General features: G+C 41.4%; 1 protein-coding gene across 5 annotated transcripts in view; it reads right to left on the bottom strand.

Annotated features, from left to right (window-relative positions):
- Positions 1 to 13,262, bottom strand: part of phkb (phosphorylase kinase, beta) — a 105,772-nt gene that overhangs the window by 42,208 nt on the left and 50,302 nt on the right. For all 5 annotated transcript variants that reach the window (XM_035151494.2, XM_035151472.2, XM_035151485.2 and 2 more), the window contains 2 exons: positions 11,776 to 11,934; positions 11,213 to 11,307 (listed from right to left, as the gene is read on the bottom strand). In XM_035151494.2, the coding sequence (XP_035007385.2) occupies positions 11,213 to 11,307; positions 11,776 to 11,934 (254 nt within the window). The remainder of the gene's footprint in view (positions 1 to 11,212; positions 11,308 to 11,775; positions 11,935 to 13,262) is intronic.

The following is a 13,262-nucleotide window of genomic DNA, read 5'->3' on the forward strand; positions in this document are numbered from 1 at the left end:
TTCCCCTCTGGCGCAGAGTACAGGCTGCAACACAGAAGAAGCCGTGGAGGTGTGTCTGCAGGGGTGTGCTGTAAAAAAAACGCCACACACGCACTGAGTATATATATAAAAATAGAATGTACATGTGATGGTACGAGGGCGCTTGGTGGATGCTTTTGAGCACAGGTGGTGTGTCAAGTGTTAATGCATGCAAAGTGTGCCACTATGTCTGAGTGATATCCATATCCCTGCAGCTTAAGGTCAGTAGCCATCTCTCTGGGGCTCTTACTGTCACAGACCACTGGGCTCGACATTTCCTGCCCGCCACCAGGCCATTTGGCAAACAGCAGGGTTTAGAACACACTCAATCTGTGTGTGTGTGGTCCTGTACTTACACCTTTGTGAGGACCATTTTAAGCATAGACCTTACAGAGTAAATACATTTTTGTAATTAAGACTTGGTTAAGACTTGGTTTTAGGGTTAGGGTTAGAGTTAGCGTTAGAGTTAGGTTAGGGTTAGGCTTTTGGTTTGGATTGATAAGGTTAGGGTAAGGGGCTAGTCAATACATTTTGCCAATGAGTGTCCTCACTAAGATATCATTTGTTTACACTCACAATATGTGGACTTGTCCTCTTTGTGGGGACAGAAAGTAAGTGATCATAATGTAAATTATTCAATTTTAAGGTGAAGACATGTGTTAAGGTTAGGTTTAGATTAAGGTTAGGCTAAGGATCACAGATCTACACACATAGGTCTTCAAAATGCTGCATAAGAGATGAACCGAAGAGATATTTAAAACACCTTTTCACATGAAATCTACTGCAATAATAATCTGTATAGTATCTGAAAGCTTTCACACATATGCTGATCTTCACACAGGGTGTCTGATCAAAAACCATTGGAGCATTTCTTAGCTGAAAACAGGCTACAGGGAGCCACTTATGGAAACTTCAGTTATACATTTCTTTAATCATTTTGGCTGTAAAATAATAGGATACTTATACTGAATCCTATTGTTTTCCTACCTGGCCCTACGCCAACTAGTCACTATAATCACATCCTCTTTACAATCAAGGCCTTGAAAATCTGTGTTAAAAGCAAATAAGGAAGCATCATTAAATAGAAGCTTTAGGGTTTTCAGAGTTTGTGTTTAAATGTAAAAGTGACCCCTCAGCCTTCCTGAAAACACTTCAAGAGACAGCAGAGCTGCAGCCGAACCTCCAGAGCAGCTTGAAGTGGCAACTGTGAAGTTTCATTCTGCAAAACATCTTTAGCTCAAACAGATTTTTCTGTGAAATGAGCAAAATCCTGGAATTCACTTAGTGATCACTCGGAAATGTATTGCAAACTTTGCCACTTTCATTATAGATCCTGGTTGATTAAGCAACAAACCTGTATCGTGTCTAGTTTTCTGAAACGTTGTCTTGATTCTCACTGGATTCAGTTTATCTTTATCGCTGTTCTGGTTTTAGTAGATTGTTATTACTAAATGTGTTTCATTTAATCTTGCTGTCCCTACTTTACCTCTTATTTTCAGATAAGCCCTTGTAGGGATGATATATATTATATATATCAGAGATTTTCAAAGTGGGTGGCGGGTCTCCCCATGGGGGAACTCCAAACAGTTTGAGGGGAGGCTCAGTGAATGGAAGAGAAAATAAATATTACATGAGTTACTAGATTAGTTATAAAAGGCAGATCACGTAAAACAGCCTAAATGAATTCGATTTAGCCTAAGAGATAAGGAACTTTACTGTTTTTACACTTTTTCACAGTAAGACACGAGTAAATGCCTCAGAGGCACATAGAAGTTGGGCAAAGCTTTGCAAGTAAATTAAGGCAGAGTGAGAGTCGCTGTTTCCCCAAACTTTGTGTGAGTGGAGGACCACGGTCTCAGACTTTAATCCTGATATTCACATCCAGCCACAACATTAAAAGCGGTAACTTGTAAAACTGTTTCAGTAGTTCAGAGCATAATTTCATTGTGGACATTCTTCAGAAGCTATATGTGCAGAGTTATTCTGTGCTTCACAAATTTATTGTGTGCTACCATTTTGCTTCAAGTGACAGGAAAGTGCAAGCATGGAATGGGGACAGAGAATGAGGAGGACACACAGCAAAAGGGCCAGGACGGAATCAAACCCGTGGCTGCTGGAGGACACCTGAAGCTCCGAATGTCAAAACAGATTTTTAACAGATGAAGATTTTTATGCTTTACAGTAGAATGGTGTTGCAATACAGATTTGTTGTAGGTATGTAGGTGAGAATGTAACCGGAACTTTCAACTACCAATTTACACATTTTTGACCAACACAGTCCATAAAGTGAAGAGAATCTTGATTAGTTGATAGAAGTATGGGACATTACCACTTCACACTGGCAAGAAACGCGGGTAAAAAAATATATTAATCTGTAATGTGATATAACCCAAACGAACTACAAACAGAAAACAGTGTGCTCATGTAGGATCCTTTCCCACATTAAAACACATATCTAATGTGCAACTAAGTTAGTTTGTGGTCGGACTCCATTGGAGGTGAAAGCTGCTCGGAGCCACACTGGGATGTTGAATCTACATTAGATACTCTTACATTTTGTGCTAAGATAAAACATTTTTTTAAATAGAGCAATGTATTTGTGGTGCCCAGGTTCCTCTGAAGAAAGCCAGGTTTCCAACAAACATTAATTTTAAACATACAGAATGAAATTAGGTCATCTCTCTTTTTCTGCCTCCCTCCCTTTCCCTGTATGTTTCAGCTTCATTCCCTCTCTTCTCTCTGACCCTCTTAACCCCCCTCCTTGTCCCGCCCCCACCCCTTCCTTCCTCTTTTTCCACCTCTCCTCCAAGGACGTATGCTCGTTCCCCAAGCTGTTCTATCGAATCGGGGGCCTCTCTTGACCCACGCCTTATCTCTGATTGATGACTGACGGCTCCAGCAGAGTGGACCACATGGCAACTTTTTCATTAACCTTATTTTCACATGGTGCCAGATATGTATGTACTGTATAGATATGAGGGAAATCTGACATAAGCCAAAGGTTCCTCAAGAGTTTTACAAGGTCACAGTTGAGTGGTGCATCGCTTTGTTTGTAATCCACACAAGAGCTGTTCTTGCAAGCACTTGGGTGCATGTTTGTGAGCGTACGTGGCCTGTTGAATATACACCAAAAAAACTGAACGAGGCAGATGGAGGAAAAGATAAAGCGAGACAAACCGAGAGAACGTGACACCGCTGCCATGCCAGAACAGCTCAGTGGATTAGGGGTGTAACATTAAAAGCAAGTGTGTGGCATAAGGAACATAACCAGCTAATTCACTTTTTATAGCTATTCATGACTTGTCTGACCCTCCCCCAAGTTGCTACGCCTGCTGAGTATTATTGCATGTTTGTCAGTGGGATGTCACGCCACACTCCCAAGGGTGCGTTTGATCTGACTCACCCTCACAGCGCTGGAAGCGAGTTGTCTCTTGTGCAGATAAAACCCCAGCACAGTTAACCACTGCTCTTTGGTAGCTAAATATATGGAAAGCTGCACTTATCCACAAAGTCAAGCTACAAATAAAATCCATTTGTGACTAATATTAGGACACAGTGGTGCCAGCAGCACTGTAGTAAAGCATTTGAGCTGATTTTGCAGATATCTAAGTTGAGTAGCTTTATGTTACAGCTTCATATTATATTTAACATGCTTGAAATTCATTACGGTTGTAAAAGATTCCTGTACGTCATGCTTCACTATGCATTAAAGTTGCATAAATGCCCCATTCACCAACTAAATCTCCACTTCCCCCCTTCAAAGTGCTGCTTGTTTGAGGCAAAGCCAATGTTCCCTTCCTGCTGAGATTTACACATGATGCAAATTTAATACATCTCGCCTGCACCGACAGGGGGGGTCCACAAGTCCGAGACCACTTTCCCACACGTGCAATATGGGGAATATGTGCTGTGTAATCGTAATTAAATTTAGACTTGCCATATAAAATTGATGCTGTGTTTTGCACATTCTTAAGACGTCCTGCTTGGGCAGTGTTGCTACGTCAGCTGCAACACGTCGGGAGTCACTACTTCTTCTGCAGGGCATTTCCGGGTGTAGGAGTCATAGCAGGGTTTATGTGGGAATGAGATTGAAACTATGTGACAATAGAGCATGTGAATAAAAAAAGTTACATTGTGATGTTGTAAACTACCAAGTGGATTAAGCTACTGATTTGTATTCAGGGCGAAAAACATTAAGACCGCAGATGTAATAATATTTTTATGCAGCTGATACTCATTTACTTATGTGTAGTGTCGTAACATCCTACTGTTTAAAATTGGGTGCTGTAGATATCTTGGTGCAAAGGATGTACACGATGCATTAGCTATTTAAAGCGGTATCTGGACATTATTGTATAAGGTGGGTACAACCTTGCCAGCTCCTACGCACATTTCTTTTTTCAATTCTGAATTCCAGAGCTCAAATAACCCTGAGGTAACCTTATATAAGTCTATATGTGGAAGCACACAGGACAATATTGGAGTCTATTCATGTGTTTAATATTGTGCAGCATTTCATTCTCCCCCAGCCGTGGAATGAATTCATGCAGGGACTTTAAGTGGTAGCACAACATTCGGTATGAATAATACACGCATACATAAACACACAAACAAGCTTGCAAATGACAGCATCCAGGAACACACATATGCACACGCACACACGCATATGTCTTATACATAGACTGAGATTGTGATATGTAAAGATAGATCCATGCTCATACATAGCACATATTTTTGAGGGGAACACAAAATGGGAAGTAAATAATACACATACACAGAGGAAGAAAGAGGGAGCGTAGAAATCAGGCCTTAACTGCATGTGAAAGCTCAGCACGCCCATGTGCCTTTCCTGCCTGCAGACCAAACACTGGACGTCAATGATGCAGAGGCAACAAGACAGCTGCTATACACACACACACTCACACACAAAGTCTTCCTTAAAGCGTAAAATAGTAAACTAAAATAGTGCAGCTACCTCCGCCTACTTTCCTGTTTCCCCCCTTTTCTTTTCCTGTCCTCACATTTTTTTTCCTGCCAAGTTCAGACATCTTTGCCAACGCCACATGTATGCAAAGTGTCTGAAGAAGTGTGAGAGAGACAATCACACGAATAACAATCGAGATAAAAAATAGGAAGAATAAAAAAAATCAGGGAGAGGTGGTAAAAAGCTATAAGCAGAACAAAGAGGTAGAAGCAGCAGAGGATAGAGGAGTAGCGAATTGGGGCCATTTGACCATGAAAAGTGCTCAGCTTAGCACCAGTCAAATAAATAAATAACAAGATTTAATTTCGCCTGGCTGAGGGCATAGTACAGGTACGCTTTGAAACGGAAAGTCTCTGCCTTTGGGAGAAGTAAACAAAAATTGTTGCCGAATTAACCGTAGCCCATGGATGTATTAGAGGAACTGAATACATGTACAACAAATGGTGATGGTCTGTATTTTAAAAAACGTGCTTTGCAGTACAATTCACATTCACACATAAATTCTTAAAGTGCTTATATGCGAAGTACTTTCTACATCACACACCATTAACACTCAGAAGTCAGGAGTAATTTGGCGTTTAGTGTCTTTCCCAAGGACACTTCGGAATGCGGACTGGACTAGTCGGGGATTGAACCACCGACCCTCTGGTTAGTGGTAGCTCTCTCTAGATAGCGTGAACTCTTTTGAATGAAATTCTCTTACTGAGCTAGAAAAATTCTCTATCTTACGGATTGGCGTTGACCACAGCGCATGCACATAGTGTTTCTCCCAATCCCCCCCCCCAACACATCCTCGCTATACTAAACTTTGCAGTTAAAGTTCAAGTGTTCTTTCATCGCCCCTATACACAAATTCATGCTGTAGCTGCACTTTGAGCTTCTATTTCTTTATATTTTGCTACAAGCAGTTCCTGATTGCACTGCTACCACAGATAAACAGACGACAATAAGTGGATTTGGCTACACCCATACTACTATGTTTCGATTTGAAAAAAGCATTGACTTTAGAGCCACTACAACAGAGCGGTTTGGAATCACTGCTGCGCGACCCTGTTTTAGTTTGAAAACTCCGAAAGCTGAGTTTTGGTCTGGACAGTCAGAAATGTAGATGTTTGGAAACGATGTAATAGACACGCACTGATGCTTCCTGATTTGGTCTTTTCATTTACAGCGCTACATTGGCAGATTTGTCATGTTACCATCACATGACCCCCTTCCATAAGAAAACAACTGGCATTACCCTTGGCTACCAGTGTAGAACACAACATGGACAGTCAATCATGGGTTTTGGGGACCCTGTTGTCTTTGCTAACAGCTGTTGTGCAGTGAAATTCACTTTACAATGATGATGACGGCACACGCATGCCTAGTGTATGTAAGTGGTCACGAGATATATTTTTTCAGGTGCATTAGTATGTGTGGACAGAGTTAGTTTTAGTTTGAACCCAGTTTTATCCTTTGACTTTTGGATTGGTCATCTGTGGTTTACAACAGAGAATATGCCATATTCGGACAGTGTACTTTGCACTTATTATGGCAATATGTGTCTGTAATTTCAGATGTAACTGAGGCACTGTCCGACTCTGAGAAGATGAGAATGGAATCCACAGGGTTCAAAGGGTTAATGGGCTCTTATGAGCACCAAGCCTTCTTCTCCCCTTCCCTTTGTGCCCCCCCATCCATTGGCGCCTTGCACTACAGCGTATGTGACAGCAGCAAACCATTTACGGTTTGAAACATTCACCTTGACGCTCCAGTGGGTGGGCTGAATTCATCATCTCCTCCCCACCGATACACCCTGTCCACTGATGAAATGGAGCACACTCAGTTAGCCTTCACGGTTTGCATTAATGTCAGTAACAAGTTGTCGGCTCTTTAATAACCTCATTAACAAGTTGTGTGGTTCCGTTTAAAATGGAAACCTAGTGCCTCATCACTGGCAACAAAGCACTACGCCAGCAATATTCGTTTTTCCTCTTCCAGAAATATAGTCAAAGTAAAACTACCCATTCGAACATTTATTTGCTTGGACCACATGTGGCTGAAAACATCAAACTAGATGTGATGGGCTGCACGCAGAGCGCTGCCTGCTGCCATTAGAGGCCGTGCTCACAGCAGGCCATCATGCTGCCTGAACATCCAGTCCTGACAAAGTGTATTGTGATGAAACTTCAGATAATCTCGACAAAATATGCAGCCTACCTGAGGGGAGTCTGGCATTGCTCACACTGCACACTAGTTGGGAGGCTGGATTCATAGCGGCATTGCGCCGCTGCATGTATTCATCCCGTTTGCCTCCAGTGAAACATCACTCTGCATCACGTAACACTTGTAAGCTGATGTGATTTGATACTAACAATGAAAAACGCTGTCTGTTTGATCCCAGGTGAAGGTCTCGACAGCTTGGAAAGAAAATCACACAAAATTTGACAAATACTCAGTTTGTTCTCTCATCAATCATTCCCAACTGGGGTGTATTTGTACCCTAGTGGGAATATCTGCAGCTCAATCAATCTGATCAAATACACGTTAAAGCAACAATCTGTAGCTTTCAGAGGGCGAGAGAGCGCCATCTGCAGCCACGCATGGTGATTCATTCTGTTGGGCTCTGATCAGAGTGATTAAGTGGTTTTCATGTAGCGTAAAAACATGGCCCATCAGTGTGTTGACTGTGAAGTCCCACTCACTTAACTGAAACACAACTAAGTGGTGGATATTACCCATGATCCCCGGCCTGCCGAACCAGAAGAGCTGCAACAAGTAAACCAAACTCTATTTAGAATTCTTGATTTTTAATGATAAAATCCATTTTAAGTTTGTCTCTTTAACTGATCTACAGCTTTGCATTATTCTTGAACTTGCTGGGCCTGATTCTGACATCTTAATCTGCAACTATCAGGAAATCGTACCAGCTCATCAAAGTTCTATAGAGCAAGAACAGATGTCCACGGTGAGCAGTGGGAAAGTAAGAGGAACCATCTCCCTATTTCAAGTCATTGTCATCATCAAACAAATTTTGAAGTGACTATTATAATGTAAAAATGTTGCATAGTGTTGCTTTATTTAGAAATACAATTGAAGCAAAAAGTTTGGCCGCCCCACTACAAATTGCATATTTCTGGCGTTTTATGGCACGTGAAGAATTGACATAAAGAATCATCAGATTATGAAAATTCCAGACCTTGATATGTGAAGAAGAACGATAGAAGTTCAGGAAGATCAAATAAACTTTCAGATAAAACTGGAGTAGTGCACATCATCAGAGTCTGCAAAGCAACGTCTAGGAGTCGATTTGGAGACACAAGCTGTGGACAGCTGAAATCAAGATGGAGCTCTTCGGCCACAATCACCAATGGTGCATTTGGAACAAAAACAGAAGGCAGTTGTACATTCTGTTTGTTTCTGTTATGAGTCATTTTTGTAGGCCAACACTTGACCAACACAGCCCAAACAATCAGCCCACACAGACAGACACTTTTTGCTCTAGTGGAAATTAAATCCTCCCCCTTTTTTCCGGTAGAGGCTTGAAACTCTAAAACCAAGCGTTAAATGCCAAAACATGTGAACAAAACAATTATAAGGGCCTTCGCTGATGAATACTGATATGTCCTGCAGAGTTTAAAAAACACATTTGTACATGTGAGAGGCAAATGTACAACTCTTTCTCTGTTTCTGTTATGTTTTCTACTGGCTGTCATGCTCTCGTCCATCTCTGCCTTTCTCTATGTTTCCCCTAATCTTTGTTTTCTCTGTTGATCTTTCCCCCTGCAACCAATTTGAAGAAAATTCCACCGCTGTGGACCTATGCTGCTACTTGTTCTAGCTCCATCTTATCACCCCAGCTACAAAAAAAAACTGAACTGAACAGAGCGCAGGAGCAGAATGGGACACATCAATCCACACTGCAAAGCAAAGAGAATGAACCGAATGAGCGAATGAGCTGCTGCTCAGATATGGATTAAATCTCAGACACGATCACTGTTCAGAGACGCTGTTTGTCATGGAAATGAACTCGGTTTCATTCTCATCTACAAGAATGGCCTCTTGGCGAGGTAGGAAACAACAGAGTACACTGTCCAGGTGTTGATGGATGAAGTAAAATATTAAAACTTAGCACACATGAATTACACAACAAAGGGAGCAGAGTAGTAGCAGACTAGTAGCAGACCAGTGGGGTTTTTTTTATGTTTCATATATAAGCAGGTGGAGTTTGTTGTTGGCGTTATGGTGGGTTTCCCGTTGTGTATTAAGGAGTTACTGCATAGCTCCACAGCTTATGCTCATAGCTGATGTAGCTATGCCTTAGCTGACGTGTGGCTTATGACATATTTAACTACACACTGGGTTGTGTAATGAGACAAAGTCACTCCACGTCAAGTACAAATCCCTTCCACTCACTATGAGGAACCAAAATCCAGCCTGATCAAGAGGATACTTCCACCAATCACACATGATTTTAATCCATCTAGTGTTGTGAGAGTGAAATCAGTGGGTGTTATCTGACACTCAACTGTAAAACCTATAAATCAAACATGCCTGTAGATGGGTGGTTTTACACTTGGTGTAGTTTTATACAGCTCAACTCACTGAATATAATAACAAGACTGCTATCATGTATTTTATAAATATGTTGTTGGAGCTTTCCTTTTATGCAGTAGCTGGTACTATCTGCTAAACATTTCCTTTTTAAAAATACATATTTCTTGTTTATACCATAACTGTCATGTCGCATGCTATGACCGAAGGTCATGCTATTGTTTTTAGCTGTTTCACGTATTCAATTCCTGTTTTATTTTGTAGTATGTCTGTTGTCACCTCATTTTAGAGATCGTCACTTCCTGTCCTCATGTGTTTCCACACCACCCACACTAGGTGTGTCTCAATTTGGGGGCCACATCCTTCGGAGGCTGCATTTAAAGGCTGATTGCGTCAGAACGGCGCGACTAGACTGTCCCAATTAGGAAGTGTCCTTCCAGCCCAGAGCAACGGAGGCTCCTTTCAGACCCGACCTATATCCCATGATACATTGCGCTTCAGTGACAAACCTCAAAGAGGTAATGGCGGCAGCAAGCAAGGCAAAAACGTTGGAATAGGTACTCAACCAAACAGCAAACGGTATATATGTCTATGCAGCCCATGAAGGATGCATAACATGTCAGCTGCGTAGACCGGGTCTAACTATGTGGTGATGCAGCTCCTAAATTGGGACACAGCTTTTGCCAGCACCCGCCCTACTCTGACATACAAAATAAACGCAAAGACACGAACAGGCATTAATTTTGTGTTGCTCATTTTACTCGGTCAAGTTATATTATATTATAACTTCAGCGTAAAATTTGCGTGATGCGATGTAGCGAAAGCCAATCAGCAATGAAAATGAAACTCACTGAAGACGGGTCATGGCACCGACCTGAACTAGCAGGTCATCAAACTAACCACTAGTTGGCCTCAGGTTGCGCTAAATACGGCAGTTATCCCAGATTCAGCTCCTGGAGGAGACAGTGCAATTCCCTAAGCTGTGTGCACTACTAGTCTTGTCTTGTGGGCCTCTTTGTTCTTCTCAATTCATTAACCAGAGCAAACTCTAATAAGGTTTTGTTAAAGGGCATTAATAAAACCAAAATTAACGCACTATGATTGTATGCCTAAGTCTTCATATATTTGTCCCGGTGACAACTGGTCAAACATTTGAAGGAATTTGCTTAATGCAGACTTGATTCATCATGTTAAAAAAAACATGTTTTGTGAGTTCACTGTGAGCTTGACCTTCGACCTCTCAAATGTAAGATGCAGCAATTCAACGGCAAGTCTGGCAAATACTTCAGAGAAAGTGTGTATTACAGTGCTTTTCTCCATTCTTGGACAATGTGTGTTCAGAAAGTCAAAGCAATATATCAAATTACTATTTATGTGAAGATCAAACAGTCAGAGTTGACTCTTGTGTTACCATGTATTCACTTCTAAATAGAGCTGCTTGAAAATATATCATATACATTACAAATATAAAACTTTTATTTTCTTTCATCATGAGTGGGCAGTTCACTTGCAGCCCACTCTCTGTAGCTAAAGCAGAAAGCTATTACAGCTACTTGATTTGCACTCTAATTCATAAGGGCTAGTACAAGTTTACATGGAGCACTTGAATGTAGCAGCACAATGAGAATGAAAGCCAGTGACGACAATGAATCACAGTCACATTAAAGCTTATACCTGATTGGAGTATCGCATGCTGACGTTACGCTGGTCCTGGCGGGGCACGTAGCGGTGGATGGGATCAATATCTTTAGGGCTGATCAATTCATCCACTGGATTATGAACGCACACATACACACATAGACATGAAGACAATTAACACACACCCACATTTACAAGATATAGAAAGTGTTAAAAATATATAAATATATATAAATATTTCATATTTCAAGGATGAGTCAAACTGAATCCTCTCTAGTAAGAATTACATTTACATCGCTACATCATTAAATAATCAGTAATATAACAAAAACAAATTGATGTTAAGCCAATTTAAACTTATCTTCTGTAACACAAAATGTGGTATAATAAACCTTATGGTCACATCAGTAATGAACTTACAGACTGAAATTAGAGCAGAATGGCTGTCAGTGTGTGCACCATCACACGCACGCACGCACGCACGCACGCACGCACGCACGCACGCACACGCACGCACGCACGCACGCGCACGCACGCACGCACGCACGCACGCACGCACGCACACATGCTAACACACACACACACACATACTGGCATACCCAGCAGTTTGGCGATGTTGTACAAGGCCTGGCCCCACAGGAAGACCTTCCCATCACGTCCAGAGTTGCTAGGGAAACGCTTCTGGCTCCCATGCTTGTTCTGCTCCGCCTCCACAAAATCGGCCGGTACGTAGTAGTATTTGGGGACCACAGCATGACCTAGCAGGAGGGACAAGGACTGTGAGCAGTGTGTGTGTGTGTGTGTGTGTGTGTGTGTGTGTGTGTGTGTGTGTGTGTGTGTGTGTGTGTGTGTGTGTGTGTGTGTGTGGAGAGACCACCCTCTACTATACTACAGAAACCATACTAAAGTAAGACTTCAGTAGTGACAATAAGTAGCAACAGTTCACTTACTAGAAAAGTGCTTTTAATTTTTAAACCAATTTCCTCCTTAAGAAAAACATCTTCACATTTTGGCATATACACACTTTCATTATGAGACCTCTTCTTTACCATTGGCACCATTTTCTTATGCCACAAAAGATAAGTACAGTGGTGAATGCCTCCAAGACGGATTGAGGACACAGTTGAGATCCTCACCACAGTCACACTCACAGCAGTGTAAATCCAAATGTGTCCTGTGTCACATTAAGGGACTGCCAACACGGCTGATGTCCGCTGACCCGCTTCAGTTTCATCATGAACTGAAAATATTTGTACACCTCTCACTGTTTCACATAAATTGATAAATTGATAGTGGCCCACCAAATTCTCAACATTGACTGCCAAGATGTTTATTATTAATTAATTTTTTTACTTTTTCAAATGAATAAAACCTTAATTAACCGTAGAGCTGACACAAACAGGCCTGTCCATTTATATTCAGGCTGGCTACAGACAGCAAAATATTTGGTCTCTGTGAGCAGAATTGATATAAGTGTGGTATTTGCATATAGAGCAGGGAAGTGGTCACAGGAGACCCATGGAGATGCTTTTATAATGTCAAGTGTGAACACACAAACTAAGAGTTGTGAACCTGTCTCTTCATATAATCCCAGACTGACCCAACTATGTTGCAAAACCTCTTGTTCTTCTTGTCGCTGAGTATAGTTCTTTATGACTCTGTATGTTAAGAAATGTTAAATAGACTGCTCCTACCAACCATTACCAAAGCTTTTGTATCATGGGAAGTGTGACAGATAATGTAATTTGCTACTGATTGGTTTGGCAAATATATAACTAAATAACTTCCTGAATGTAAATGGTCAATGGTCTGTATTTATATAGCACTTGTCTAGTCTTGACGAGCACTTAAAGAACCTCACTGCACAGTTTCACCCATTCACACACACAGTCATACATTGTATGAATGTGTGTGTGATGCAGCCCTTTCTCTTTCACACATCATTCACACAATGTAATTTGCAGTTCTGGGCATGCGGAATGGAGGAGTTTCATGTTTCTGGGTATTTTATGTCTGCTCAACTACCTGTGACAAAACCTACAAAACCGTAAAATTTACACTTTCAATAAAGGATCTGTGTCAAAGT

The sequence above is a fragment of the Hippoglossus stenolepis genome, chromosome 1 (genome assembly GCF_022539355.2).
Source record: "Hippoglossus stenolepis isolate QCI-W04-F060 chromosome 1, HSTE1.2, whole genome shotgun sequence".
In the NCBI taxonomy this organism is placed as follows: Eukaryota; Metazoa; Chordata; class Actinopteri; order Pleuronectiformes; family Pleuronectidae; genus Hippoglossus; species Hippoglossus stenolepis.